General features: G+C 43.6%; 2 protein-coding genes across 7 annotated transcripts in view; one reads left to right on the forward strand and one right to left on the reverse strand.

The window, feature by feature from the left end:
• HSPB11 (heat shock protein family B (small) member 11) overlaps nucleotides 1-2670 on the reverse strand; it is a 34325-nt gene extending 31655 nt beyond the window's left edge. The window contains exon 1 of one of the 5 annotated variants that reach the window (XM_032844128.1): nucleotides 2614-2670. The gene's annotated coding sequence lies outside the window, so the exon portion shown is untranslated. Of the gene's footprint in view, nucleotides 1-2071; nucleotides 2127-2208; nucleotides 2232-2613 lie in introns of those variants that run through there. The other 4 variants (XM_032844125.1, XM_032844129.1, XM_032844127.1 and 1 more) reach the window with 4 other exon arrangements.
• Nucleotides 2671-2773: 103 nt separating this feature from the next.
• LRRC42 (leucine rich repeat containing 42) lies at nucleotides 2774-23886 on the forward strand. Of its 2 annotated transcripts, none has more exons than XM_032844117.1 (8): nucleotides 2774-2958; nucleotides 8377-8863; nucleotides 14774-14905; nucleotides 16072-16190; nucleotides 17387-17475; nucleotides 17645-17758; nucleotides 21487-21571; nucleotides 23386-23886. In XM_032844117.1, exons 2-8 carry the CDS (start codon nucleotides 8391-8393, stop codon nucleotides 23658-23660), a joined length of 1287 nt encoding a protein of 428 aa, XP_032700008.1. In that variant the 5' UTR covers nucleotides 2774-2958; nucleotides 8377-8390; the 3' UTR covers nucleotides 23661-23886. The 2 variants fall into 2 exon arrangements, with proteins under 2 accessions (XP_032700008.1, XP_032700009.1); XM_032844118.1 differs by lacking the exon at nucleotides 2774-2958 and adding an exon at nucleotides 4241-4279.
• Nucleotides 23887-24431: the final 545 nt, after the last annotated feature.

Genomic DNA, 24431 nt, shown 5'->3' on the forward strand with positions numbered 1-24431 from the left:
GTTCTTGCCTTCAAGATCAAAGTCAAGAAAGATGGACAAACATATTAATGCTATGTGCTAATAGTGTGATCTACATCTAGATACTACATCAGTTCTGGGTAATATATATTAAGTAGGACGCTGTCAGGTTTAATATTGTCAGAGGAAAACAAAAAGTTCAAGACGATCTATAAGTTATCACATGGAGAAAGTTGAAATAATTGGCTGAAATATTTCAAAAGAGATCAGAGAGAAATGTAATTAATATCACAAATGTTCAAAATAGAAAAAGGACTAGAATTTTTCTTTTACAACTCCAAGTGGGAGAACTGAACTCAACAAACTTTAAGCAGGAAGACATCAAAGATAAAAGAACTTACTAGCAAAGTAAAAATTTTAAGTCTTTTCCATCCCTGAAAGTATCCAAGAAGAGTACATGATAATTTATGGAGGAAACTAAAGAAAGGATCCCTGCATTGGTTCTTTTAGACTGGATCAAGTTCTAGGAAAGACAGATTGAGAACAGATAATGAGGAATCTTAGAAGCCAAGTTGAAGACAATGGGTTCTATCCTGTGGTTTTTCAAGAGGACTGGGGGTGATTTTGCCCCAGAAGAAAATTTGACAATTTTGAAAGACAGTTTGGCTGTTACAACTTGGAGGGGAGGTGTGTAATGCTCCTGGCATTTAGTGGGCATTTCCGGAGGCTTCTAAATACCCCCATGCACAAGACAGGCCCCCACAACAAACAATTACTTAGCCCAAAATGTGAATACAGAGGTGGAAAAACCCTGTGGTAATATATTTGGGGATGCAACTGTGGGGGTTGGAGACTTAGGGAGAGAACTTGCTTTCAGTTAAGTTATATTTTAGGGAAAAATATCAAGCACTGATGTCGAGTGTAAGAATAAGGAAAAGAATGTCAAAATGTTCCGTTCTTTCCTTGCCTCACAGTCTTAGCATCTAAATTGTCTGAGGGAAGTCAACATGTACTTTAACATAAAACTCATTTCGTACCTCCTATATCCATCAGTATCCTTCCTATTTCCTGTGTTGGGTGTTCATTATTTAATGGCAGAAGTTGAGTTCTCTTTAAGGTTCCTTGTTTATGGTTAACGAGAAAGAGGCAAACCAGCCCCAGAGAATGCTGCTTCCACAACCCAAGGTGCAGGCTTGTGCTACACTCTAACCAACCCCCCCCCCAACCTGGGATAACTTAACTCTAAATCAGTACACACATATTCCCTCAGGGCCTTGATTACTAAAGGGGGTGCACTCTGGGGTGCCCTCCTTGTCATTTTTCAAGGTCCCTGACCCTGGACATCCCTGTCCCAGATCCACTGAGCTACCCTTTCATCTCCAAGTCACATGCCCTTCCTGGTCCTTTCTGAAAACCTCGAGGGGTCAAGTCCACAGTTCACTTTATCCCTGACTTGGTACTCTCCACATGACTGACTGGGAGCTTTTATGTAAATTAGAAAACGGCCACCGTCTGTCTTCCAGGGCCCGGACCTACAGCTTGGTATATCACTACATATACTGTGTAATGAATGGCTTTGGACCGAGATGGGTTTGGGACAGAGGCGAGGAGGTGGTGTCAGTGACCAAAGACATTCATTTCAAGACCTCCGAGGGTCCTAAGCACTCAGGCTACTGGACGTCCCACCCCAAATTACATAAAATACATTAAATGAACCCACATCCTACATTAACTATAAATCATTATATATGGGTTACGTAGCAGTTTAAAGGTTACAGTTTGGTAGACTTTTTCATTCCAATCTGCAATTGTTTTTCCCTTTTAGGAATGAAACCATTATTTCGGGGCTCAAAAAAGTTCGTGGACTGGCACTGATGTCTCTAGGACTGAGGGAGAGAACAGATCTGGGTCAGAGTTCACCCCTCCCTGTACCCTCTCCAGCCGCCACTCAGCGCCCTCCCTCCGTCCGCCTCCTCACAACCCTCTCCACCAGCTCCCCGCTCCGTCGGTCCGGTCCAGCCAGGCTCCCACCTATCCCAGCGCGGGCCCAAGTCGGCCCGCCGCCCCGCCGCCTCGCCGCCTCGCCGCCCGGCCGCCCCGCCACCCCGCTCGCCTGCGCCTCCCGTTAGCTCCAAGCGCGCGGACTGTCCGGAGTCCGGATCTCCCTTCCACTCCTCCCGGAAAAGCGCGCCCCTGCCCCCAGTTCGGCCCCCCACTCCCGGCCTCCTAGGAGTCTCCGGGAGCGCGCACCTCTCTGCTCTAGCTTTTCGCTCCACCCCACCCGCCGACCCCGCCCCGCGCAGCCCATCCCGGCCCTCAGCCCAGCCCCCGGGGCGCGCGCCTATCCCGACTCCCGGCTCTTCGACCCTCCCCGCCCACAGGTCCCGCCCTGCGCAGCCTGGCCCGGCCCTCAGCCCCGCCCCCAGAACGCGCGCACTTCTCGACTCGCGGTCATTTGCCCCACCTCTCCCGCAAGCCCCATCCCTATGTTCTCCTTTACTTGGTGGGTTGAAGTGCGTAGCCTCAGCTTAAGGCCTTTCCCCAAGCAAATGCCTGAGCCTGCACCGTCTACCCTCCCCCACCTCAGATCAATTCCAGGGGCTTGCAGAACCCAGGAGACCCACCCCCACGCGAGCACGCACGCGCAGTGCCCACCTCTCCCGGACCCGCGCCTCCGACCCTCAGGTCTTCTCCCAGGGGCCGACCCCGCCTCCGGTCCAGCCCCGCCCCCATCCCGGCCCCGCCCCTCATGCCGGGTCCCGCGCACGCGCATCTCCCCAGCCCAGCCTTTTCCCCCGCCCCCCCCCCCGCCCCTCGCCAGCCCCGCGGTCCCAAGGCTCCAGGTCGCCCCCAGCCCCCTCCCTCCTCCCAACCTCTCTCGGTCCCACCCTCCGTAGCTTTGTGCCCGCGGCGTCGAGCCGCTTCCCCCTTCAGGCGCGCCGCGGGAGGAGGGAGCCGCCACCGAGAAGCTGCCGCTCGCAGCCCCGGGCAGGGGCACAGGTAGGTGGCGGCCGCGGGCTGGGCCGCTCACGCAGCCTGGGGCTGCGAGTGGGGGCGGGGGCGGGGTGTGAGGGAGGGGCGGAGTGGGGGAGGGGAAGACCGGGAAGGACGGGGTTGGGGTGTGGTCCGGGTGAGATGTGAGGATGAGGATTTAGGGATGTGGGAGATGGGTTCAAGGGTGGGGTCGGGGTGCCTCGTAGGGTAATTGGGGGCAAGGTGGGAGAAGGGAGCAGGGTTACTTTGGGCGGGCTCGGGGAGGGGCATGCGTGGGAATTGAGGGAGGGATGGAGATTGCAGTACTGGAGAAGGGGAAGACAGAGTGGGATTTGAGAAGTGTAAGAAGGAAAGGATCCAGGATCGGAATAGAAGGAGTGGGGTCTTGGGGGTAGGGAAGAAAAGTTGGGGCTGTGGGTTGTGAGGTTGGGCTTCTTGAGGCGTGAAGGAAGGGGATTTTGAAGGTTATAGGCAGAAGACAAGAAAAGGGATGGGGAGATTGGAGTCCTAGGAGAGGGAATCCCAGAGACTGGGAGGAAGGGAAGAATACTTGAAGGACAGAGGAAGAATGCCTGGAGGTGGAACCGTGTAGGGAAGGAAGAAGGAGAGGCAGGTGAAGGTGGGATTGGGTGTTTGGGACCAGGAACCTCATTTCAGAAGGGCATTGGTAGGGTAGGATTGGAGGGGCCTGAGGTGTGAGAGGTGGGGACAGGGATGCTGGGACTGGGTGAAGGGAGGGGAGTTAGGATTTGGGGTGTAGAGATTGGGTTTTATGTTAAAAATTCTAGAGTTGTCAGGTAGAAGAACTGTAAGAGTGTCAGGATGTAAGAGAGATTGGCGTGCTCCTGGAGGGAAGTAGGGAGCTGGGTATGGTGTGGCCCTCTGGAGCTTAGGGGGAGGAAAGGGTTTGGGTGAGAAGGCAGGTAGGAAAGTGCACTCTGTAGGGAAAAAATAATGAGAGGGGTGGAAAATTGAATAATGGTGGTGACACAGAACAACCAAGGCAAGATCATTAGTTGGTTATTGGTGGTTTGGAACTTGTTTCTGTTCAAGTTTTTGTGTAGGAATTTTCTCAAGAGTACTGCATTTTCAAATAAACCAAGGGTGTCTGAAGCCTTGGGATGAAGGCCATGGCTTGACAGATGTTTTCCTGGTGTGTGGATGTGGGTAATTTCTGCCCTGGCAGAGGGAGGAAGGGAGGCCTCAGTGTAGCTCTGTCCTGGCTCTGTTCCCACCAGCTCTTTCCTCAGATGGCCACTAGTTTTTTTATCTCCTCCCTGCCCCCCACCCCCAGCTTAAGCCAGTGAACACCAGAGGGATCAAACAGGTGGGTGAGATTAATTTTTAACATCTTTTTTTAATCCTTAAGGCTGATGTCATATTTTTATTCTTGAGAGACAGCATCATGCAGTGGAAAGAGTCTGAGCTTTGGAGTAATACAGGTTTGAGATTGAGTTCTGGCTCTGTCACTTACTAGTTCTGTTCCTTAAGTTACTTAACTTCTCTGAGCCTTGTTAACCTGTTAAATGGCAATCCTGACCTAATAGGATTGTTGAGGGTTATGTGAGATCACTTGAGTACCTAGCACAATGCTTGGCAACTGGTAGGTACTTAAGAAATGCTAGCTATCACACCTAGTATCATTGTCATCATCACTGTTGTTACTATGATTTATTTTTAGGGGATTGTTCTTTTGCCTGCTAAAGTTGGGTGCTTTCTTTTTTCCTTCACATTAGAGAGCCATAGACTCAGCTCACAATTTGGTCCTGTGGCCTCTGCCTCTGAATCCCCCCCTTCAGTCTACTTGATTGGCAGGGTCCTGCTTCCTGCTTGGTAAACTGGCTTCAAGATCTAGAAAGTTGTCATGTTTAGTTATCAGTTATTTTAGTTCAGAGACTACAGAGTACTGAGTTCTTAATGTGGTAAGGTTACATTTTATTCATTTGACAAAATGACGTGCTTGAAAATATAGTTAATGCAGATCTAAACTGGACATTCTTGCAGATACTAATTATTTTGATTTTCCAGTTTGTAGGGGATTTTTGCCATGGTGTAGAACAGGCCTTGTCGCCTGAGGGCCTATTTATAATAGACCACCATGTACAACAGCCAGGCGTAAGCAAAGCCAAATATAGAAGTTGTATGTGGAATTCTCTTGCTTTTATGGTTCTTAACCTTGCAAGACTTAAACATTCATTTAATTCTTAGCTCATTTTATAGTATCTCACAAACTCTCAGGAAGCTTCTTATTGAGCGAATGCAAGATGCAGGAATTTAGTAGTAGAAATCAAGGGTTACCAGGATTCCCTGAACCAAGTACCTCAGGTATCTCAAGTACCTCAAGTACGTTCATTGAAGAGCCAGAGGAGCCTTGGGGCTTCTGGACAGAGACTGTGGATTTTACTCTTCAGGAAATACTGGATTTTTTTTTCCTTTTCATCATTTAGAAAGACATTCAGCATTTTGTGAGTAATTTAGAAGTAAAAAAACCAGAACTGGGCCTTTTTTTTTTTTTTTAATATTTTATTTATTTATTTGAGAGGCAGAGAGAGACAATGAAAGAGAGAGCATGAGAGAAGAGAAGTCAGCGGGAGAAGCAGACTTCCTGCTGAGCAGGGAAGAACTGGGCCTTTTTTGAAAGTGATCCCTGCAAAGAGAAGCTTGCCAGGATTTGGGGCAGCCTGGGTTAGCGTCCTTGCTCTGGTCCCTGGCTGCTTGTGCCCTCTGCTGGATGGAATCAAACTTTTCGGATTTACACCTGAAGTGGTCATTTATCCACTTGTCCGTTTGACTCCAAAGCTTGTGGAACACACTGTTGGGGTGAGGGTTAGGAGTAATGTGGATGGGCAGACCCTGTTCCATTGTCAGGGAGCTTATGATGTGCCGATCCATTAGAATATGTTCTCCCCATAGAATTTGCCTTTCCATTATTACAATCAAGTTATTGCTTTTTAGGGCCATGCCTGGTGACTAATTTCTGATCCACAGGTAGAGTAGGACTCCAAATGTGCAAATCCAGGGATAAAGACTGAGGGGATCTGCTTTATCTCCTCATCAAGATTAAAGTATGTGAAGTTGCAGGGGCCAGATGCTTACCTCTGCTGGAAGAAGAGCTTAAAATACGTGAGGCATCTCAGCAGCAGGCCCTGAATACTGGCAAGAGTATGGGTTATGAGAGCTGGCACCGTGACAGGAGTTTTTTGTCTGGGTTTTAGGGTTTTTTTCCCCTGGTAGTACCAGTAGCAGTATCCTGCCATCATTTGCTATGCTTCTACCACCTGCAGAAGGGTCTGGCGAGTCGGGGAGGAGCCTGCAGCTGTTGCCTGGAAGAGGAGCTGGCTCCTAGCAACAGTATCAGCAGGCCCAGCAGCTCTGAGCACTGTGTCTGTCCCTTTGAGGTCTCACCCTTCCTCTCATTCAGTTCAGCACCTACCTGTTGAGGGCTTACTCAGTACTAGGCACTGTGTTGGGCCTGGGGAAAAGAGATTAATCAAGTCAAATAAGTGCCTTACCTTCCAAGAGCTCACAGCTCTGGGAACATTAGCAAGTGAACATAGGACACAGGGCTAAGTGCTATATAGAGAAGAGACACGGGTACCCTGGGAAAACCAGAAAGGCGTGCACTGGTGCAGGGGTTAGTGAAGATTTCCCAGGAGAGAGATGATGGTTGAGCTGGGTTTTAATGATGAGTAAGGATTAGCTAGGTCAGGAAAACTGAGAAGGATGTTCCAACCAAAGGGAGCAGAATGGGCAAAGACCAGTGGGACAAGAGAGCGCAGCCAACTTACTTGGGTGGTATGGCATGGCCCTAGGGCGAGAGAAGCTGAGCAGGAAAGGGTGAGGCTGTCAGACTAGGTAGAGCCCTTCTTTCTGATGTGCTTTTACCCACATAATTATCCTCAGGAGAAACAGGGATCGTACCGATGCCCACAAACAGGATCACTGTTTGATCTCCAAAGACTCAGCGTTTTTGATCACTGACTTGATTGTTTGCTGACACTTTTACGTGGCATCAGAGCTATAGCCCAGCCCTGCATTGATGCAGAAGCTGGGTTACTTCACTCTAAAAGTCAGAGTCTTTTAAAGATAATGGCAGTTATATGACATATATAGAATTTTAGCTCTCACCTCTCTTTAAATTGTTGTGGAAATGATAATCAAATATTTCTATTTAGTGTAGGAATTTCTCCTGTACTTTTGAGATCTCACGGTTTCTCAGGAAAACAAAAATTTATTCCAATTAATGCTTGAGCACAAAATGGCACCCATAGGATTGCATAAATGCCCAATGTTTTTGGTGTTTTGTCTTATGTCAAAAGTGTCCCAAATAGAGCCTTAAGAGATATGATGTTTCCAAGGGGTAGAATACTTTTTTTTTTTTAGCTCTTGTGATGGAGGTCTTTCTTTGTAGTTCCAAAAAACCCTGCAGCTGGTGGTCCATGCAAGGCTTAGCAAATGAGTAAACTTTAGTTCCACAGATACCCACTCAGGGTCTATTATATGCCAGAGCTGTTAGGGAGTCTGGATGAATGAAACATGGTCCCTCTCCTCAAGGAACTCAAGCTGGTGAAATGAGAGGAAGGCCCAGGAATAAATCAGTAGCAGAACACTGAGACAACAAAGATGTGGAGGGTACCAGGGTAGCAAGGAAGTTACTAGTTTCTGGTCTTCATTCCTGTGCATAGTTATGTTTTTAAAAACAGTAGTAGTAGGGGCGCCTGGGTGGCTCAGTGGGTTAAGCCTCTGCCTTCAGCTCAGGTCATGATCCCAGCTTCCTGGGATCGAGCCCCACATCGGGCTCTCTGCTCACCAGGGAGCCTGCTTCCCCCATTCTCTCTCTGCCTGCCTCTCTGCCTACTTGTGATATCTGTGTCGAATAAATAAATAAAATATTAAAAAAAAATAAAAAATAAAAAAATAAAAACAGTAGTAGTAAATTCTATATGTACTGTTTGTAACCTGCAAAACAATAAAAATTTTATGATTTGAATAGCTGCCTAACATTCCATGGTGTGGATGTATCATAACTTACTTAATAACACCCCTGTTGTTGGTCATTTAGGTTGTTTCCAGTTGTTTTGTGATTATCAACTGTGCTGCCATGACTTGTAGATGACTCTGTGTGCTTCTGTAACTTCCCCAGGGTGAATTTTAGGAATGAGATTTGAGCTGCCTTTTGAAAGATGAGTGGGAGTGCACCAGATACAAAGAAAAGGGGGAAAGTAGGAGTCAGCATTTCAGGTAGAGGGAGTAGAAGCAGCCTGTAGATGTCAGAGTTTACAGGCAGCTGGGAAGCTTTAGTTCCCCAAACCAACCAGAGGGCCTTCCTGCTAGGCTCGTAAAGCCCTGGGCACAGCACAATGAAGTTTCATGTACAAATGGCATATTAATTGGATTTGCTTCCTCTGTGCCTTGCTCTTACAGGTGCAACCAAGGCAATGTCTTACTACCTCAACTCAGAAAACCACCTGGACCCAGGACCCATCTATGTACGAGAAAATGGTCAGCTGCACATGGTCAATCTGGCCTTGGATGGTGTCAGGAGTAGCCTGCAGAAGCCAAGGCCTTTCAGACTGTTTCCCAAAGGCTTCTCTGTGGAGCTTTGCATGAACAGAGAAGATGATACTGCACAGAAAGAGAAGACTGATCATTTCATCTTCACATATACCCGAGAGGGGAATCTTCGGTACTCTGCCAAATCTCTCTTCAGCCTCGTCCTGGGCTTTATCTCCGACAATGTTGATCACATTGATTCCCTTATTGGCTTTCCTGAGCAGATTGCTGAAAAGCTGTTCTCTGCTGCAGAAGCCAGACAGAAATTCACAGAGCCAGGTGCGGGGCTGAGGGCTTTACAGAAATTCACAGAGGCCTATGGAAGTCTGGTACTTTGCTCCCTATGTTTGCGAAACAGGTGGGTATTCTGATTAGGATAGTGAATATTTTATAGGGTGTGTTAATTCTGTCTAGTTCTGGGGCTTCATGGGCGTGGGGGCTTCCCCCATCAAATAGCACTTCAATTTAAAACTCCCAAATACAAAGTGGCAGGCTATTTTGAGAAAAATCAGTCTTTCTCCCTACCTACCCCCCCCCACCAGAAAACAGGTTTATTTTGAAACCATTTTGCCACTGCTTGATGGCCACCACTCCTCCTTTCAGTTAGAAAAAAAAAATACTCTTCTACCAACTTTTCTAGTATGAGAAAATAGAAACGACAGGGTATCATCTGCCAAGTATCTTAGTATGCTCCTAGGGATAAGAAGATTAGTAACTAGAGTTCTGGGCCCTGTTCCAATTTTCAAACTTCTAGATATTGAGCATTAGATAAAAGGTAACTTTAAAAGAGTTATTAAAATTTCAAGTATCCTAAAGTTTGGAAATTTTCAAATAAGGTCTGTTCATTTTAAAAATAGAAACTGCCAGTTATTTTACCTGGGTTTATTCAGGAATAAAAGAATTGCAATCTGGGACAATCAAGCTATGGCAAAACCACAGGCAAATCTGGGGGAACAAAGGAGAGACATACTTTTTTGAGGAGGACAGAAGGAAGCTGGGAAGGTTGTTACAAACTAAAAATCCTTTGGAGTAAACTTGGAGTTTGAAGGGTGGAGGCTTTTCATTGATGATGCTATTGCTAGGCAGGATGAGGAAAGCATTTCTTCCTTTGGCTGGGAATAGTAGAGTAGTATTCACGTGAAAGGTTAAGTCCGTGTAAGGTCAAGTTGGGCTCTTCCTCGTGGGTCAAGGGCCTGAATGCTCCACCAGCAGAAACCTCACGACTCCCATTTTAGTGAGGCTTCCCCATGACACATTTTGACAGGTCTGAACCCCAAGGTCTATTTTCTGACAGAGAAGATGTTTTCTCTTCTGACTTGCCTTTGCTTATGTACTTTTATTGAAGTATTTAAAGTTTCTAGGGCACCTGGGTGGTTTAGTTGGTTGAGCATCCTAGACTCTTGTCCACAGCTCAGGTCTTGATCTTGGGCTCATAAGTTCAAGCCCCACTTTGGGCTCCACTTAAAAAATAAATAAAGTTTTTATTCTACCATAAAATGACTTTTAAAGCATCTACTAATTAAAAAAAACAACAATGAAACTTTAGGGGTGCCTGTGTGACTGAGTAGGTTAAGCCTCTGACTTTTAATCTCACCTCCTTTCTTTCTTTTTTTTTTTTTTAAGATTTTATTTATTGATTTGACAGAGAGAGATCACAAGTAGACAGAGAGGCAGACAGAGAGAGAGAGAGAGGGAAGCAGGCTCCCTGCTGAGCAGAGAGCCCGATGTGGGACTCGATCCAGGACCCTGAGATCATGACCTGAGCCAAAGGCAGCGGCTTAACCCACTGAGCCACCCAGGCGCCCCCTCACCTCCGTTCTTAATCTCAGGGTTGTGAGTTCAGGCCCCATGTTGGGCTCTACTCTAGGCATGGAACCAATTAAAAAAGAAAAAAAAAAAAAACCTTTAAAAAATGTGGAAAATTTAAAAAATAGAAACTGCCATGGAAAATAATTTAAACACCAAAAGGTACAAAGTGAAACATAACCTCTCTCCCATTTTATCTCCTATTTCTCCAGAGGCAGCTACTGTTCATGATTTCTTTTACGTCATTTCAGAGATAACCTGTACATACACGTTCATCTATAGTTTTCCCCTTTGCTACACAAGTGGACGCACACTGCTTACACTGTTAACGCACCTTGCTTTCTTGATATATTTTAAAGATCATTTGCTGTCAATACCCATAGATTTTAAAAATAACTGAAGTATGCCATTGTGTGAACGTTTTTTGTGATTAGAAAGTGTGAAAGGTAGCTTACTATTAAGAAGTACCATCAAGAGGACCATTAAAACAAGGCTAAAAAAAATAGCATGTAAGAGGAGAAAGTCATACCAGAAAGCATAAGCTAAACTCATATGGTTTAAAAAGCAAAAAAGAGGGGTACCTGCGTGGCTCAGTTAGTTAACCATCTGCCTTAGGCTCAGGTCCTGGTCTCAAGGTCCTAGTATTGGCCGCTGGTGCTCCGCGCTCAGTGGTGAGTCTGCTTCTCCCTCTCCCTCTGACCCTCCCTCAACTCCTCTCTTTCAAAAAATCTTTAAAAAAAAAAACAAAAAAGAAGCAATATTTATTTAATTGGCTCAGAAATAATGGTTTCAGCCTAGTCCAAATATTATACTTTAAAAAGACAAGGGATAAACACATGCAGACAGGAGCAGAGCCGTGGACTTGGGAGCTGAGCCAGCGTCTTCTGAAAGCTCCATCTCTGTGCTGCTGCTGGTAGAAAAAAGAATTACGTCGCCTGAATGAAAAAGCTAAGCAATATTTAAATATATAACACATATATTTAAAATAACATTTTAGTCTTTCATGTATTGTTTCAAGTTATTTATGTTCATTGTAGAAAAAATAGAACCATGAAAAGTAGAATTACGATAGATGTTTTAAAATTATAAAGGCAGTACATAGGGAAATAGATACAGCTGTAATTTTAAGAAATTCGTAATCCTACTGTTCATGATAATCATTTTCAAATATATATCTTTATAATTGGGGAATATACTCTGTGTACAACTTGTATTCTGTTTTCCCCCATGTACCACTCTAGCTTAAGTATTTCTCCTGATAGCAAAAATGCTTTCTATTCATTTGTGATGCCTGTGTACCACTCCAGTAGTCAGATTGAAGGAGAATAGCACTTTCATTCATGTTTGACAAGCACGCAAATTAGTGACATTTCTGGAAAGCAGCTCAGCTACTACGTGTATCAGGAGCCTTAAAAATATCCATATCATTCGATTGACCCATTAATTCCATTTATTGGGAACCCTGATTTTTAATGTAATACACAGACATGGGAACAAATACTTTCATATAAGGGTGTTCATTACAACACTGTAATAGTGAAAACCTGAAAGCTGAATATTTAACAGTAAGAATTGAATTTAAGCCAATTATGGTACATTCATATGGTGAAATATTATATAGCTGTTGAGATAATACTCAAAGATCATTTAAAATGGTGTGAAATGTTCATATATGACACATTTAAAAGGATTAAATTGCATGTACTATATGATCCAATTTTTAAAAAATCAGGTATTTTTATATGTGTTGTATATATAGAAAGAAAAAAGAAATCTTTCAAAATGCAATCTAGATAGTGGGATTGCTGTTTAATTTCCTTTATAACTTTTCACATGTTCTTAATTTTTTCTATAAGGAACTTGTATTTTATAACCGGAAAGATAGAAGAAACATTTTTAATGTGATTTTGATCTTTTGATTCATATTTTATTGCAACAATTCTAAACTTTGTTGTCTTGTTCAGATACAAGATTAAGATTTTCAATTGTGGGGGCGCCTGGCTGGCTCAGTCAGAAGAGCATGGGACTCTTGATCTTGGAGTCTTGAGTTTGAGACCCACCCTGAGTGTAGAGATTACTTAAAAATAAAATCTTTAAAAAAAAAAAAAAATTTCCACTATGATCCCAAACTTCCCTCTCCTTTTGAATCCCCAGAGGGAAAGAGGAAAGAGATAGGAGATTTGGGCTTGCTTTTATAATCCAAGGCTGATGCTGTACCAGCAAAGGTTTTACCAGCATGAAAGGGTTCAGGTCAAAGGGAAGGAGAGTAAGAAAATTATTGAAAATAAGATAATTGGGGAGGTTTGGGCACTTACTGTGTAAGGGTACGTCACAAAACTGCTTGTCAGAAGGAGAATGTAATATCTTTGCAACTGCGTTCTGACCCTATAAAAACTATTTCCTTCCTGTGTTGAAAGCCCAGTGATTTTTAATCCGACCAGTGGTACTGGGAGATAAGTATGTTTCCCTTAAAATACCACCCTATGTAATGAAGTGATTATAATAACTACCATGAAATGAGGTTCTATAAGATGCCTGTACTTCTGGAATATTGTTTATAGTTTTCTTAGTAATCCTTAAAAGAAGTAATCATTTGCCCCATTTTCAGCTAGAGAAATTGAGGATCAGAGAGGTTGAGTAACTTTTCACAGTCACACAATTAATTAGGGTTGTTACAATCCAGACTTAGGTGTATCTGACACTAAAATATGTCTGTGTTCTTTCTGTTGCTTCTTTATTACACTATTCTGAACTGGTTAAGGGATAAATTGGAAGAACAGCATTGAGCAAGACCTGAGAGCTTTGATCATGTCCTAGATAAGCATCTAGTAGTGTCTGTGGCTTTGCATGTTGGTTTCTCAGCCTTGATTTTTGTAGGTTGTTAATCACATTATACATTGTTATGTCCTTTGCAGATAACCCTTGTTTCAGAATTACTAAAAATCTTTTGGTTAATTCATCAAAGGTGGTATGTTTTCCTTCCTCTGATTGCCAGTAATCCCCCAAATCCCCATTAACCCACTTCAACTCTGTGATTGGAAGATGGAAAACAGCAGCTTTATTTACAGTGCAATTAAAATACGTCTGAGTAAATAAGGCTCAATTGTGTACCCAGCTGAGCTCTGTCACCAGGCAGCTTAGAGAGGATATCAGTGCCCCATGCCATCTGTACCTAGCAGTCAGGCAACGATCAGCTTCAGTACATCTTATTTTGATTGGAGATAGGAAGAAAAGAGGTCTCACTTCCCTCTTGCTCTCACATTATTCCATCTCGTTTTTGGTAATTATGATCCTACTAACAGAAGAGAGAAGTGAACACTTTTAAGTGTTAACTCCACAGATCCTAGCATACCATTTTGCTCTGGAAACTTCTAGACACCTATGAGGAAGGTCGATGAGAACGGCACACTCTTACCCAAGTCAGTTTTCCTTTCTCTTCGGATCCTCTCCTATTTCCTGTCACACCTAATCCCTTTTCATTTTTTTCTCACTGACATCATCTGAAATAGATGAACAACTAGAAAGCAGGGCGGAGGCCGCAGCCTGGGCTGCGGAATGCCCTTTTGATGTCCTTTTCCTCTCCAGAGGCCTCCCTGATGCTTCCTGATAACAGTTTGCCAAGGTGCTCCAGTGTAATTAAATTGTTTGTGCTCACATGTTTGTCTTAACCATCTAGATGAGATGGAGTCCTTGTAGTCTGTCATACTGCACTTACCTTCAGAGAAGAGTTAACAGGCGCAGTGGAGAGGTCAGCTACTGAAACGTGTGTTTGAATAGAAACGATAAAACACGATCTGCCAAGTATCACTTGGTATATTCTTGGGGATGTGCAGAGATTAGAACCCAGAGTTCAGGCCCTATTCCAGTTTTCAAACCAGTAGATACTGAGCCTAAGATAAAAGGCAACTTCAAGGGGTGCCTGGGTGGCTCAATCAGTCAAGCATCTGCTTTTGGTTCAGGTCCTGATCCCAGATTCCTGGGATGGAGCCTCACATCAGGCCCCCCACTCAGCAGGGGCTCTGCTTCTCCCTCTCCTCCTGCCCCCTCCCCCTGTACACACGTGCTGTCTCTTTCTTTCTTCCGCTCACTCAAATAAAATCTTTAAAAAAAGGAACTTCGAAAGAATGAATGATTACGTTTTTGAGAATCCCAAAGTTTGGAAATTTTCCCATTAGGTCCCAACACCAAGGTCTGTCTCCTGACAAAGCAGATATATTTTCTCTTGTGTCCTGCCTTTGCGTGTGTATTTTTATTTAAAAGTTTTTCCTCCACCATCATGTAAAAAGACTCAAGGTATTCACTGATGAAAAAATTCAGCCTGTGCCCACATAGAAATGGGTGAAGTCTGCTTATTTCATAGTTCCTTGTCCTGATGGAATGTTGACTGTATCACAGAGCCACAAATGGTAATGTTTTAAAAGAAGGAAAAGAAAAGCTATTGATTGCTCTCCATGCCCCACAGATACCTGGTGATTTCAGAAAAGCTTGAGGAAATTAAGTCTTTCCGGGAGCTGACCTGCCTGGATCTTTCCTGTTGCAAGCTTGGAGATGAGCATGAGCTTCTAGAACATCTCACCAATGAGGCACTGTCTAGGTATTGACCTGCCACCCCTTGTAGATGAATTGTTTTGTTTTTTTTAAAGGATGATCCGTGGGATCATCTTGAAGAATGCTGATTACTTTCCAATCCTGTGTTTATTTGCTACTTATTTTCTTTCCTAAAACATTTTCATCTCCTCTACTGGGCACAAGCAATATAGATTGAACAGTTCTTAGGAAGGTAAGTCAGTTGGTTCATTTTCTAAATAATCTTTATTTCAGCATGTAATAAACGAAACTACATGGAGTGAAAATGATTCTGCCCTTGGTCTGTCCAGTCCTAGTTTATTCTAACAAGAGATATTATACAGTTGTCTATAAGCATTCTTTTCAATGAACTATAGATTATTTCAAAAGTAAACTATTAAAGAGTACCTAATTCTTTTCAAGAGCCATAGTTTAAAGAAATCACCCAGTACCATTCACAAATAGTCCAGCTGATCTCCAGTTGCTCAGTCTGGCCAGCAGACAGGAGGCCAGACAGATTCTTCTGTGGTTTCATAAACAGCCGGAAGCATAACAGCATGACAAACTTGAGTCTAACCAGCTTCCTGGGGCCTGGCTCAGACTGCAACACCTACACACTGCCCCATACAAAGGTATTTCTGTGTGAGGTTTAGTAAAGTTTCAGATGTCTTGTGTGTGGGACAGTGGAGGAAATTAATACACTAATTTCAGGTTAGCTGGATGGATTGGGCTATGGGTGTACCAAAAAACCAATCTGAAAATCTGGATTTATAAAGCTAGTCAAAATTAAAGGATTGTTTGCTTTGCAAAAAGAATTCTCATAGGAGTTATTCAGTAGACTTTCCTGACATATTTAGAATTTTCTGGTTTTCACATAGGATTTGTCGTGAATGCAGCTTTTGTATAAAACAAGGTATATTTATCCCCTTAATGAAGTCCCTGTTTACCTCATTTGACCATATACCCTTAGTGCCCTCTGCCATCTGAGATTAGTACTACATGACACTTTGATCCCTAAGTTAACCAGTTAGTAAACAGCGCCAAAGGGTTTCTAACTCTGCTATATGCGTTGGGTGTGAATAAAACAGGACGTAGAAGTTCCTTTTATTTTTAGGTGAAGTTTACAAAAGCCTGTTCTTGCACATAGGCTTTCTCAAACTCTAAGTGATTTACTTACGGTCTTTGTTTCCAAAGTGTAACTCAGCTCCACCTGAAGGACAATTGTTTATCTGATGCCGGCGTGCGGAAAATGACAGCACCAGTTCGAGTGATGAAAAGAGGCCTTGAAAATCTAACATTGTTAGACTTATCTTGTAAGTTTCATTAGACATTATAGTTCTTCATGTTGGAAGAATGCCTTAGAAATCACCTAGTTCTTCCCTGTCATTTTAGGGGTGGTAAGATGGAGGGTGGTGACTTTCCTAGGTGCCACAGCCAGCTAGTGGCAGAGCAGGAGTAAAGCCAGATGCTCTTGACTCCTGACCACGCACCTTTCCCGGTGTGTGGCCGAGCCTTGCCACATGCATTCGGGCCACTCCCGGTGTGCAGACAGGGCAGCCTTTTATCCTAGTCATGGCGCATATAAAGGACATTTGGCTCACCTTTACTCCCTGAGTTGCTGATTTATAGAGTCTGTCAGCTGGGTCTTTTAATCAAGACTTGCTTGATGAAAATCTGGATAAATTCACAGTTGTGATAACATACTCAGGATTAACCAGATGTGGACTTCAGTGGTGGAAAGTCAATAGAGATCATTTACAATTTAATTGAGCATCCATTCAGTATACGGCAGGATGGTGTGGTGTCGGAAGAAGGAAAGGAACAGCGGTTTAAGGTCAGAGAACACTCCTTGCTCTGCTACTTTTTTTTAACAACTCTGTACCTTTGAGCAAGTTATTTAACCTCTCCGAGCCTCAACTTCTGTAAAATGAAGATAGTAGTGAATGTCCAGCCTCCCTCCCAGGAAAGTGTATGTATTCAGCAAACATTTTTTGAGCATCTGGAATGTGCCAGGCATTGTCTTCATGGCTTTGAGGACTCAGTGCTAACTATAGGACTCTGATTTGAGAAGGTAATGTGTAAGAAAAATTTCTGAAATAGTGTAGGTTAGTAAGAGTAGTAATAGTCTCTATGTCTAAATGCCTTTGAAAACCTTTTAAAACTATTTTTACTTTGGAGGTGAAATAGCCATGAGCAAAGTCCGATAAACCATTTTAATACATGTTTATGTATGCTGTTTTCATAAGGCTCCAAATTAAACCCTTCGGAATAACTTCCTGGTTGATTTTTCTGCTAATCCCCCCCCCCCTCCTAGAAAGAGCTTTATATAAAGGATCTTAAGGGTCATCTAGCGTGGCTGTTCCATATTACAGACAGGATGAAGATAAGATCCTAATAGTATTTAACTCTGAAAAGTTTGCTCACTCAATACTTTATATTTTATCATTGTTTGGCCTTTTTTCTGAGCTCTGCTGAATACTGTTACACCGCCTATGTTTTTGACATCTAGGTAACCCTGAGATCACAGATGCGGGAATTGGATACCTCTTCTCTTTTAGAAAACTAAACTGCTTAGATATTTCTGGGACAGGGCTCAAGGTAAGACATTTGTTCCCTTCTCTTATTTCTCCAGACTCACAATTAGATATTTTTGGCTCCTGCTAATTGGTGCTTAGAAAGGACTGGTATTTGTGATGGTGTTTATTTCCTACTGAAAGCAAGCAAGAATTGACCAGATGTGTGTGCCTTCTTGTTCTTTCCCTCGTAGGACATCAAAGCTGTCAAACACAAGCTCCAGACCCACATAGGCCTTGTCCACTCCAAAGTGCCTTTGAAGGAATTTGATCACAGTAACTGTAAGACAGAGGGCTGGGCTGACCAGGTACTGCAGTTTTTCTCTCTCACAGGCATATGACTTCTCGTTTTAAGTCACCAGCTGCCTTAGTCAACACTTTGAACAAACATTAATCTTCTGCGTAGTCTGGCTGAATTATCATCTTCACATCAAATCATAGGCACTGATGGCCCCTACCTGACCCAGCTATGGAAGGCAGGGTGTCAGATGCCGGTCTTTAGACCTCATGCTCTGATCTCTAGGTCGGGCCTCATCCTTATTCACCCTAGGAGAAAATGCCATCTTATAAACAACTCAGAAAATAAGCAAATTCTGGCTTGCTTTGCAAAAAAACAGGATGTCCAGCTGCAGAAGGACAAATTGTCTTAGCAGCGTGTAGATGCTGGAAAGAGAATAAGGCACACTGAGAACAGTTCAAATCTGACTTTCCTCCTTAGTTTGGGCAAATTTCTTAGAGCTTTAGTGAGGACATGTCTTTGTGTGTGTGTGTGTGTGTCCTCTCACTGAGCGAACCCTCCCATTTTCAACTTCTTGGCTGACTTTCCTTTGATTCTCCCTTGTCTTCTTGGTGGTGTTCCTCAACTTAGTAAAGTAGAGACCTAAGGAGGAAGTCAGAAGGTAACCAAGTCTTAGGGCACCAATAGATGGCGGCTTGCCTGGGGCTGGTGCCTTTCTTCTACAGACACTTTAATGTTTCTAGAAGACCCAGCAAACTGTTTTGTTTTGGGTTCCTCCTTGGTCCTGCTCTAATGTGTGATGGTGAACCTATCCAAGTGCCTAATTGTAGCATCACCTCCATATAAGTAATCAAGAAGGGGAGAGTCAGGATTTCAGGAGCACTATGATGTTTGTCCACACTATGAATACTGAAATCATTATGACAGTTTGTAGCATCAGATGAATCCTGCGTGTATGCAGTGGAGTTCAGGCAGGTACGGGGTGGACATACGAAATCTTGATGAAGTTTGATAGCAGGGGCATGGTAGAATGAGTATAGGCTATGGAGTTTAGGAGAAATGGGTTTGGGATCCTGACTAAGCAACCCAATAGCTGTATCACTTAACGTAACTTGGAGTTACTGTTTCTTCATCTAGAAAATGCAGAAAACAGGACCTCTCTTATGGAGCTTAGTAAGGATGAAGTAAAATACCTAGCTGGTATTTAACCCGGCCTAAACGTACAGGTGTACCGTGGAGATACTGTAGGTCTGGTTCCAGACCACCTTGATGAAGCGAATATTGTATTAAAGCAAACATTGCTGGGTGCATGGGTGGCTCAGTCAGTTAAGTGACCGGCTCTTGATTTGGGCTCGGGTTATGATCTCAGGGTCTTGTAATTGAGCCCTACATTGGGGTGGGGCTTGGGAGGGAATCAGTGCTTGAAATTCTCTCCTTCTCCCTCTGCCCCTCCCCACCATACCCTCTCTCTCTTTCTCTCAAATAAATAAATCTTTTTAAGAAATACAAATATTGCAATAAAGCAAGTCAAGTGAGTTTTTTGGTTTCCCAGTGCACATAAAGTATTTGTGTATCCTTTAGTCTGTTAAGTGTATAATATCATGTCTAAAAAAATAAGGTACTCACATTAATTAAAAATATTTTATTGCTAAAAAATGTTAGCCATCCCCTGAGCTTTCAGTTAGTTATCACTAATGACTATAACATATATAATAATAATGAAAAAATCTGAAGTGGTATGAGCATTACCAAAATCGGACACAGAGACATGCAATGAACAGCTGCTATTGAGAAAATGATACCAATAGACTCGCTTCACACAGGGTTGCCACAAACCTTCCGTGTGTAGAACACGCAGTATCTGCTTAAGCCTCAGTCCAAGGTGGCCTGTAAGATGATGAGGCTCCTTCCCACACGCAGCGTGTGATCATACACCCTGCTCGGGCACCTGGAGGGTGGCCGCAGCGTTTTCCCCATTTCTTGCTGATCCCTTGTTGAAATGTTTCAGGCTGACTCCAGTCTCCTCCTGCCCTGCTCTCTGCAGGTGACAGGAAATTAGGGCCAACTAATAGCAGTCCCCTTACTTCCCTGTCTCTGTCTCAGAATGTCTCCATTTCTTCAACCATACCCTACCTCCCTCCTGTCCGAAGGGCAGGTATGCCACCGGCTTCCAGGGGTGAGCCCTTGCATGTTTGTGGGTTCCAGTCTCTGGGGTCTCCCTCTACTACCCTGCCCGTCAGTCTTCAGTCTCACACTGTTGGCTACTTGCTTTCTGTGTATAAATGTGACTTACCCTTTTTCTAACGTGTTCTTCATCCCCCAGTGCAGCTGTGAAGTGGTTTCTAGGATCTTGCTCACTTCCTCACCGCCCACCCGGTTCTTAATCCCTTGTAACCTAGGTCTGGCCTCCACTGCTCTTTGGCGGGTGTTTTCTTGCAGGTGGCGTGTGATCTCATTCTCCATCTCTCCTGGGCTTTTCTGCACTGCTGGTATGAACACGCCCGCCTTACGCTTCCCTCTCCTGGCTTTTCTCCTCACTCCTCTCTCACTTCTCCCTCTGGCTCCTGCTGATTCCCCTCTCCTCCTCTGTCTTCTCTTACTTTCCTGGTGATCTTAACTGTTCTTACAGCCTTAGCCTTCCCTGTGGGAAGATTTTACCCTCTCTGACACATCGAACCTGTTCCTAAATACTGTCCATAAATCTCTACTGGGAACCCCAGACTCAGTGTGTCCAGAACCAAGCTTATTTTCCTCTTCCCTCTCCCCAAGCAGCTCTTCCTATCGACATTCCTGTTTCTGTCCGTGGAAGGACTGTTTTCCGTATTGCCTGCTGAGTCACCAGGTTTGGTTTATGCTGGCGTTCTCTAAGATCCGACCTGTTCCGCATAGTCAGGGAAGTATTGTAGAACGTATGACACCTAGTGTTTACTGGGTGCTTTCTGTGTGCCAGCCACTGCTAACCTCATCATTTAGTCCTCACAGCAGCCCCAGGTAGCTGTGTCCTATTGTTAATACTATTTTACAGATGAAAATATTGAGCCTAAAATATTAAATCACTTGCCAAGGATACCCTGGCTAGTAGACAATGGCGCTAAGCTTGGAACTGTATTCTTACATTCTGGAACTGTATTCTTACATTCTTACATTACATTCTTACATTACATTGTCCTGTCTCTGTCCTGAAGTGTTTTCTTTGGCTTTCTTTATGATCATTTTATTGCATACTATGATGAGAAATAGTAAGTTAAAAGTCATTGTTACTTGTGGTATATGTGAAATAATCACTTTATTTATGCATAGTTTATACTCAGCCAAATTTCCAAAAGAATTTGTAATAGTTTACTGTGAAAATAGATTTGTAACAGTTTTGGAAAATGGAAACCTAGCATGGAATGTCATGAGAACATGGAAACGTGGGCATTTTACACACATACAAGAGTTTGAATTATATTTGATATATTTTAAGGCATGAAAGCGAGTCTAGGAATGTGTGAAAATTATTTAAGGCTATACACTTCTTTCTGGCTTGCAGTGGAGATGAAAATAGATAGGGAATCAGCTTGATAGATTTTTCCCGAATCCTGCAGATCCATATGTCCAGCATGATTGTTCTGATCAACTCTTGCATTAAAACAGAAAATCCGGTCTTGACTTAGTTACTCTTACCACCACCTGTCATCTGAAGTGAGATTACGACAAGGGTTTGTGTTTATGGAAGGGAGCTGGGGGAACAAGGAAAGCTAGAGATTAAAAGCTTGAGATATTGTTCAGATTCAAATCTTTCCAAATATGTTTTAGATTGTTCTGCAGTGGGAACGTGTGACTTCAGAAGCTGTGAAGCCACGAGAAACCGGGGAGCCTCGAACAGCAGCTCAGCACTTCTGTGAGAAATGCCCTTTTCTTTGGAATTTTTGCTGTTAGGTTATTTGCACCCTTAAAGCAGTCAGCCCGTTTCACCCAGTGGGCAAAGTAATTATGATAGTATGGACTTAAACAGATCATCAGGACTTGTATTCTCTCACCATGCTACGGTGTCAGTTCCCACTTGGCTTTGAGCACCATCACCAGGAACATAGTTAAATGTCTGTGTATCCCATCTATGTGGCGGCACAAAAGTAGATCGAGTACAGAACATTAAAAAAGGAATTAAGTCTAGCCAAAAGATGGAAGCATCCCAGGTGTCCATCAGAAGATGGATAGGGGCACTGGCTCAGTCAGTGGAGCCTGCCACTCTTGATCTCGGGGTTGTGAGTTTGAATCCTGTATTGGGTGTAGAGGTTAGTTAAAAATAAAATCCTTAAAAAATTAAAAAAAAATATGGATGGGTAAACAACATGAGGTGTTTCCATATAGTAGAATATTGAGCCTTAAGAAGGAACGAAATTTGGGGGCACCTGGGTGGCTCTGTTGGTTGAGCTTCTGCCTTTGGCTGAGGTCATGATCCTGGGATCCTGGGATCTAGCCCCATGTCAGGGTCCCTACTCAGCAGGGAGCCTGCTTCTCCCTCTCCCACTGCCCCTCCCCCACTCATGCTCGCTCTTCCTCACTCTCTCCCTCTCTTTCTCAAATCTTTAAAAAAAAGAGAAGGAAATTTTGACATAGTGTTATAACGTGGATGAAATTTGAAGAAATTATGCTAAGTGAAATATAAGCCAAAGAGAAACATGTTTTGTGATTCTTATTAAAAGTTGTTCCTGGGGCGCCTGGGTGGCTCAGTGGGTTAAACCTCTGCCTTCAGCTCAGGTCATGATCTCAGGGTCCTGGGATCAAGCCCCACATTGGGCTGTCTGCTCAGCAGGGAGCCTGCTTCCCTCTCTCTCTCTGCCTGCCTCTCTGCCTACTTGTGACCTCTGTCTGTCAAATAAATAAATAAAGTCTTAAAAAAAAAAAAAAAAAAAAAAAGTTGTTCCTAAAATAGTGAAGTTTGTAAAGACAGAAAATAGAGTGGTGGGTATCAGGGGCTGGGGGGAGAGGAAAGGGACTTACCCTTTAGCAAATACAATGTTTCCATTTTGCACTAAGTGAAAGTTCTGGAGAAAGATGGTGATGTTTGCACAACAGTGCGAATGTACACAGTGCCACAGAGCTATACACTTAAAAATCATTCAAGTGGTAAATTTATGTATATTTTACCAAAACTTTTTGAAAGGAATCAAGCAATAAAATCAAAATGAAGGAAAAGTAAAGGTAACAAAATAGGAATTCAGGGCCTACCAAAAACTATAGAATAAATTGGTATCATTTGTTAGGGTTGTGCCCCAAATGTGGCTCTTGTTTAGAAGACAAAATCCGTATTTTGAATAATAATAGGTAAGCTTTTCTGAGCTTTAATTGTGTGCTGAGCACTTCATATGTTATATCATTTATCTTCACATCACGCTGATGAAATTAGTTTTATAACCTTATAAAGATGAGAAGAGTAAATCTCAGAGCAGTTACTTGCCCAAGGTGACTTCTCCAGGAGACAGCAGACCTGGGATTTGAATCCAGATCTGTCGTCCTCCTGTGTGAGGGTGTGCCTCCAGCCTACACTAGTGCGCAGGCCAGGGTCACTCGATAGGGCCTTCAGAAGACAATAAAATGAATCCAAGCCTCTCCATGTTTGTCATCTTCCTTGGATCATCTTTCTGGACTCGGGCAGGCCTTCGCACCCCAGCATGGTCAACTCATTGCCCCTCCCTTCTGTCACTCTTGCAGATGGCAAGCGGACTCGAACAGAAGCCCCTGTGAAGTGTCCCTTGGCAGACACCCCTGTGAACTCTTCTGAGAAACTCCAGTTCTATAAAGAGAAAGCCCCAGACTGCCATGCGCCATTGTTAAAGCGGGAAGCTGTCTCCAGCCAGGAGTCCAAGAAGAGCAAGAAGAGAACTTTTGAAGAGCCAGAGAAGGACCAGAGCAACTCTTCACAGTCTTCAAAGCAGAAATACGTGTGTCTTGCTGTGGAAGACTGGGACTTGTTAAATTCCTACTGATTGGTAGATAGGAGTTGACCTCTTTCCCCCTGACTCTAATGTATGAGGAAAGGGGGCTGTTGGTGTTTTCCTTTTTGTTTGACTTTGCCTATGGTATTAGCATAGCAAGCGGATATTTCTACTTTTTTGGTGGGGGAGGGGAATGCTATGGAAGTATGTAATAATTTCTAATGTATATTTTCAATACATAGTAATTTTTTCAAATAAACGTTTTTGCTGTCCTTAAGTTCTGCTTGTGAAATATAGACTGGAGCCACAGGAAATAACACTCTGGTGGTTTGGGAGAGAAGGCATGTGAATTAACAAAGTAGCTGAGCATGATTTGTTACTATAAGGTGGCCCAGCTAAGAAGGGGTGTGTGTGTGTGTGTGTGTGTGTGTGTGTGTGTGTGTGGGCGTGCGCACGCGCGCACCAGTATATGGCTACCATCGTTGAATATCTCCTTTGTGCCACACCCTGTCCTCACAACAGCAATGAAAGATAGGTTTTAGCCCCACTTTAGAGTTCAGAAAAGTCAGCCTCAAGGAGCACCTGGGTGGCTCAGTGAGTTAAGTGTCCGACTCTTGATTTCAGCTCTGGTCATGATCTCAGAGTTGTGAGATCGAGCCCCGTGTAAGACTCTATGCTCCATGCTCAGTGGGCTGACTGCTTGAGGATTCTCTCTCCCTCTCTGCTCCTCCCTCCACTTGTGTTCTTCCTTTCTCTCTCAAATAAATCTTTTTTTAAAAAGGAAAGAAAAGAAAACTCAGCCTCACATTAAGGGAGTTAATG

Source organism: Lontra canadensis, unplaced genomic scaffold, assembly GCF_010015895.1.
Source record: "Lontra canadensis isolate GAN:19392208 unplaced genomic scaffold, GSC_riverotter_1.0 scaffold148, whole genome shotgun sequence".
NCBI lineage: Eukaryota > Metazoa > Chordata > Mammalia > Carnivora > Mustelidae > Lontra > Lontra canadensis.

Bases quoted from the DNA above. Each gene is read 5' to 3' on its own strand.
- LRRC42 (XM_032844117.1), top strand. From the start codon at position 8,391: ATGTCTTACTACCTCAACTCAGAAAACCACCTGGACCCAGGACCCATC. The intron at 16,191-17,386 runs GTAAGTTTCATT...TTTGACATCTAG, and splicing joins AACATTGTTAGACTTATCTT to GTAACCCTGAGATCACAGAT. The intron at 21,572-23,385 runs GTGAGAAATGCC...TCACTCTTGCAG, and splicing joins AACAGCAGCTCAGCACTTCT to ATGGCAAGCGGACTCGAACA.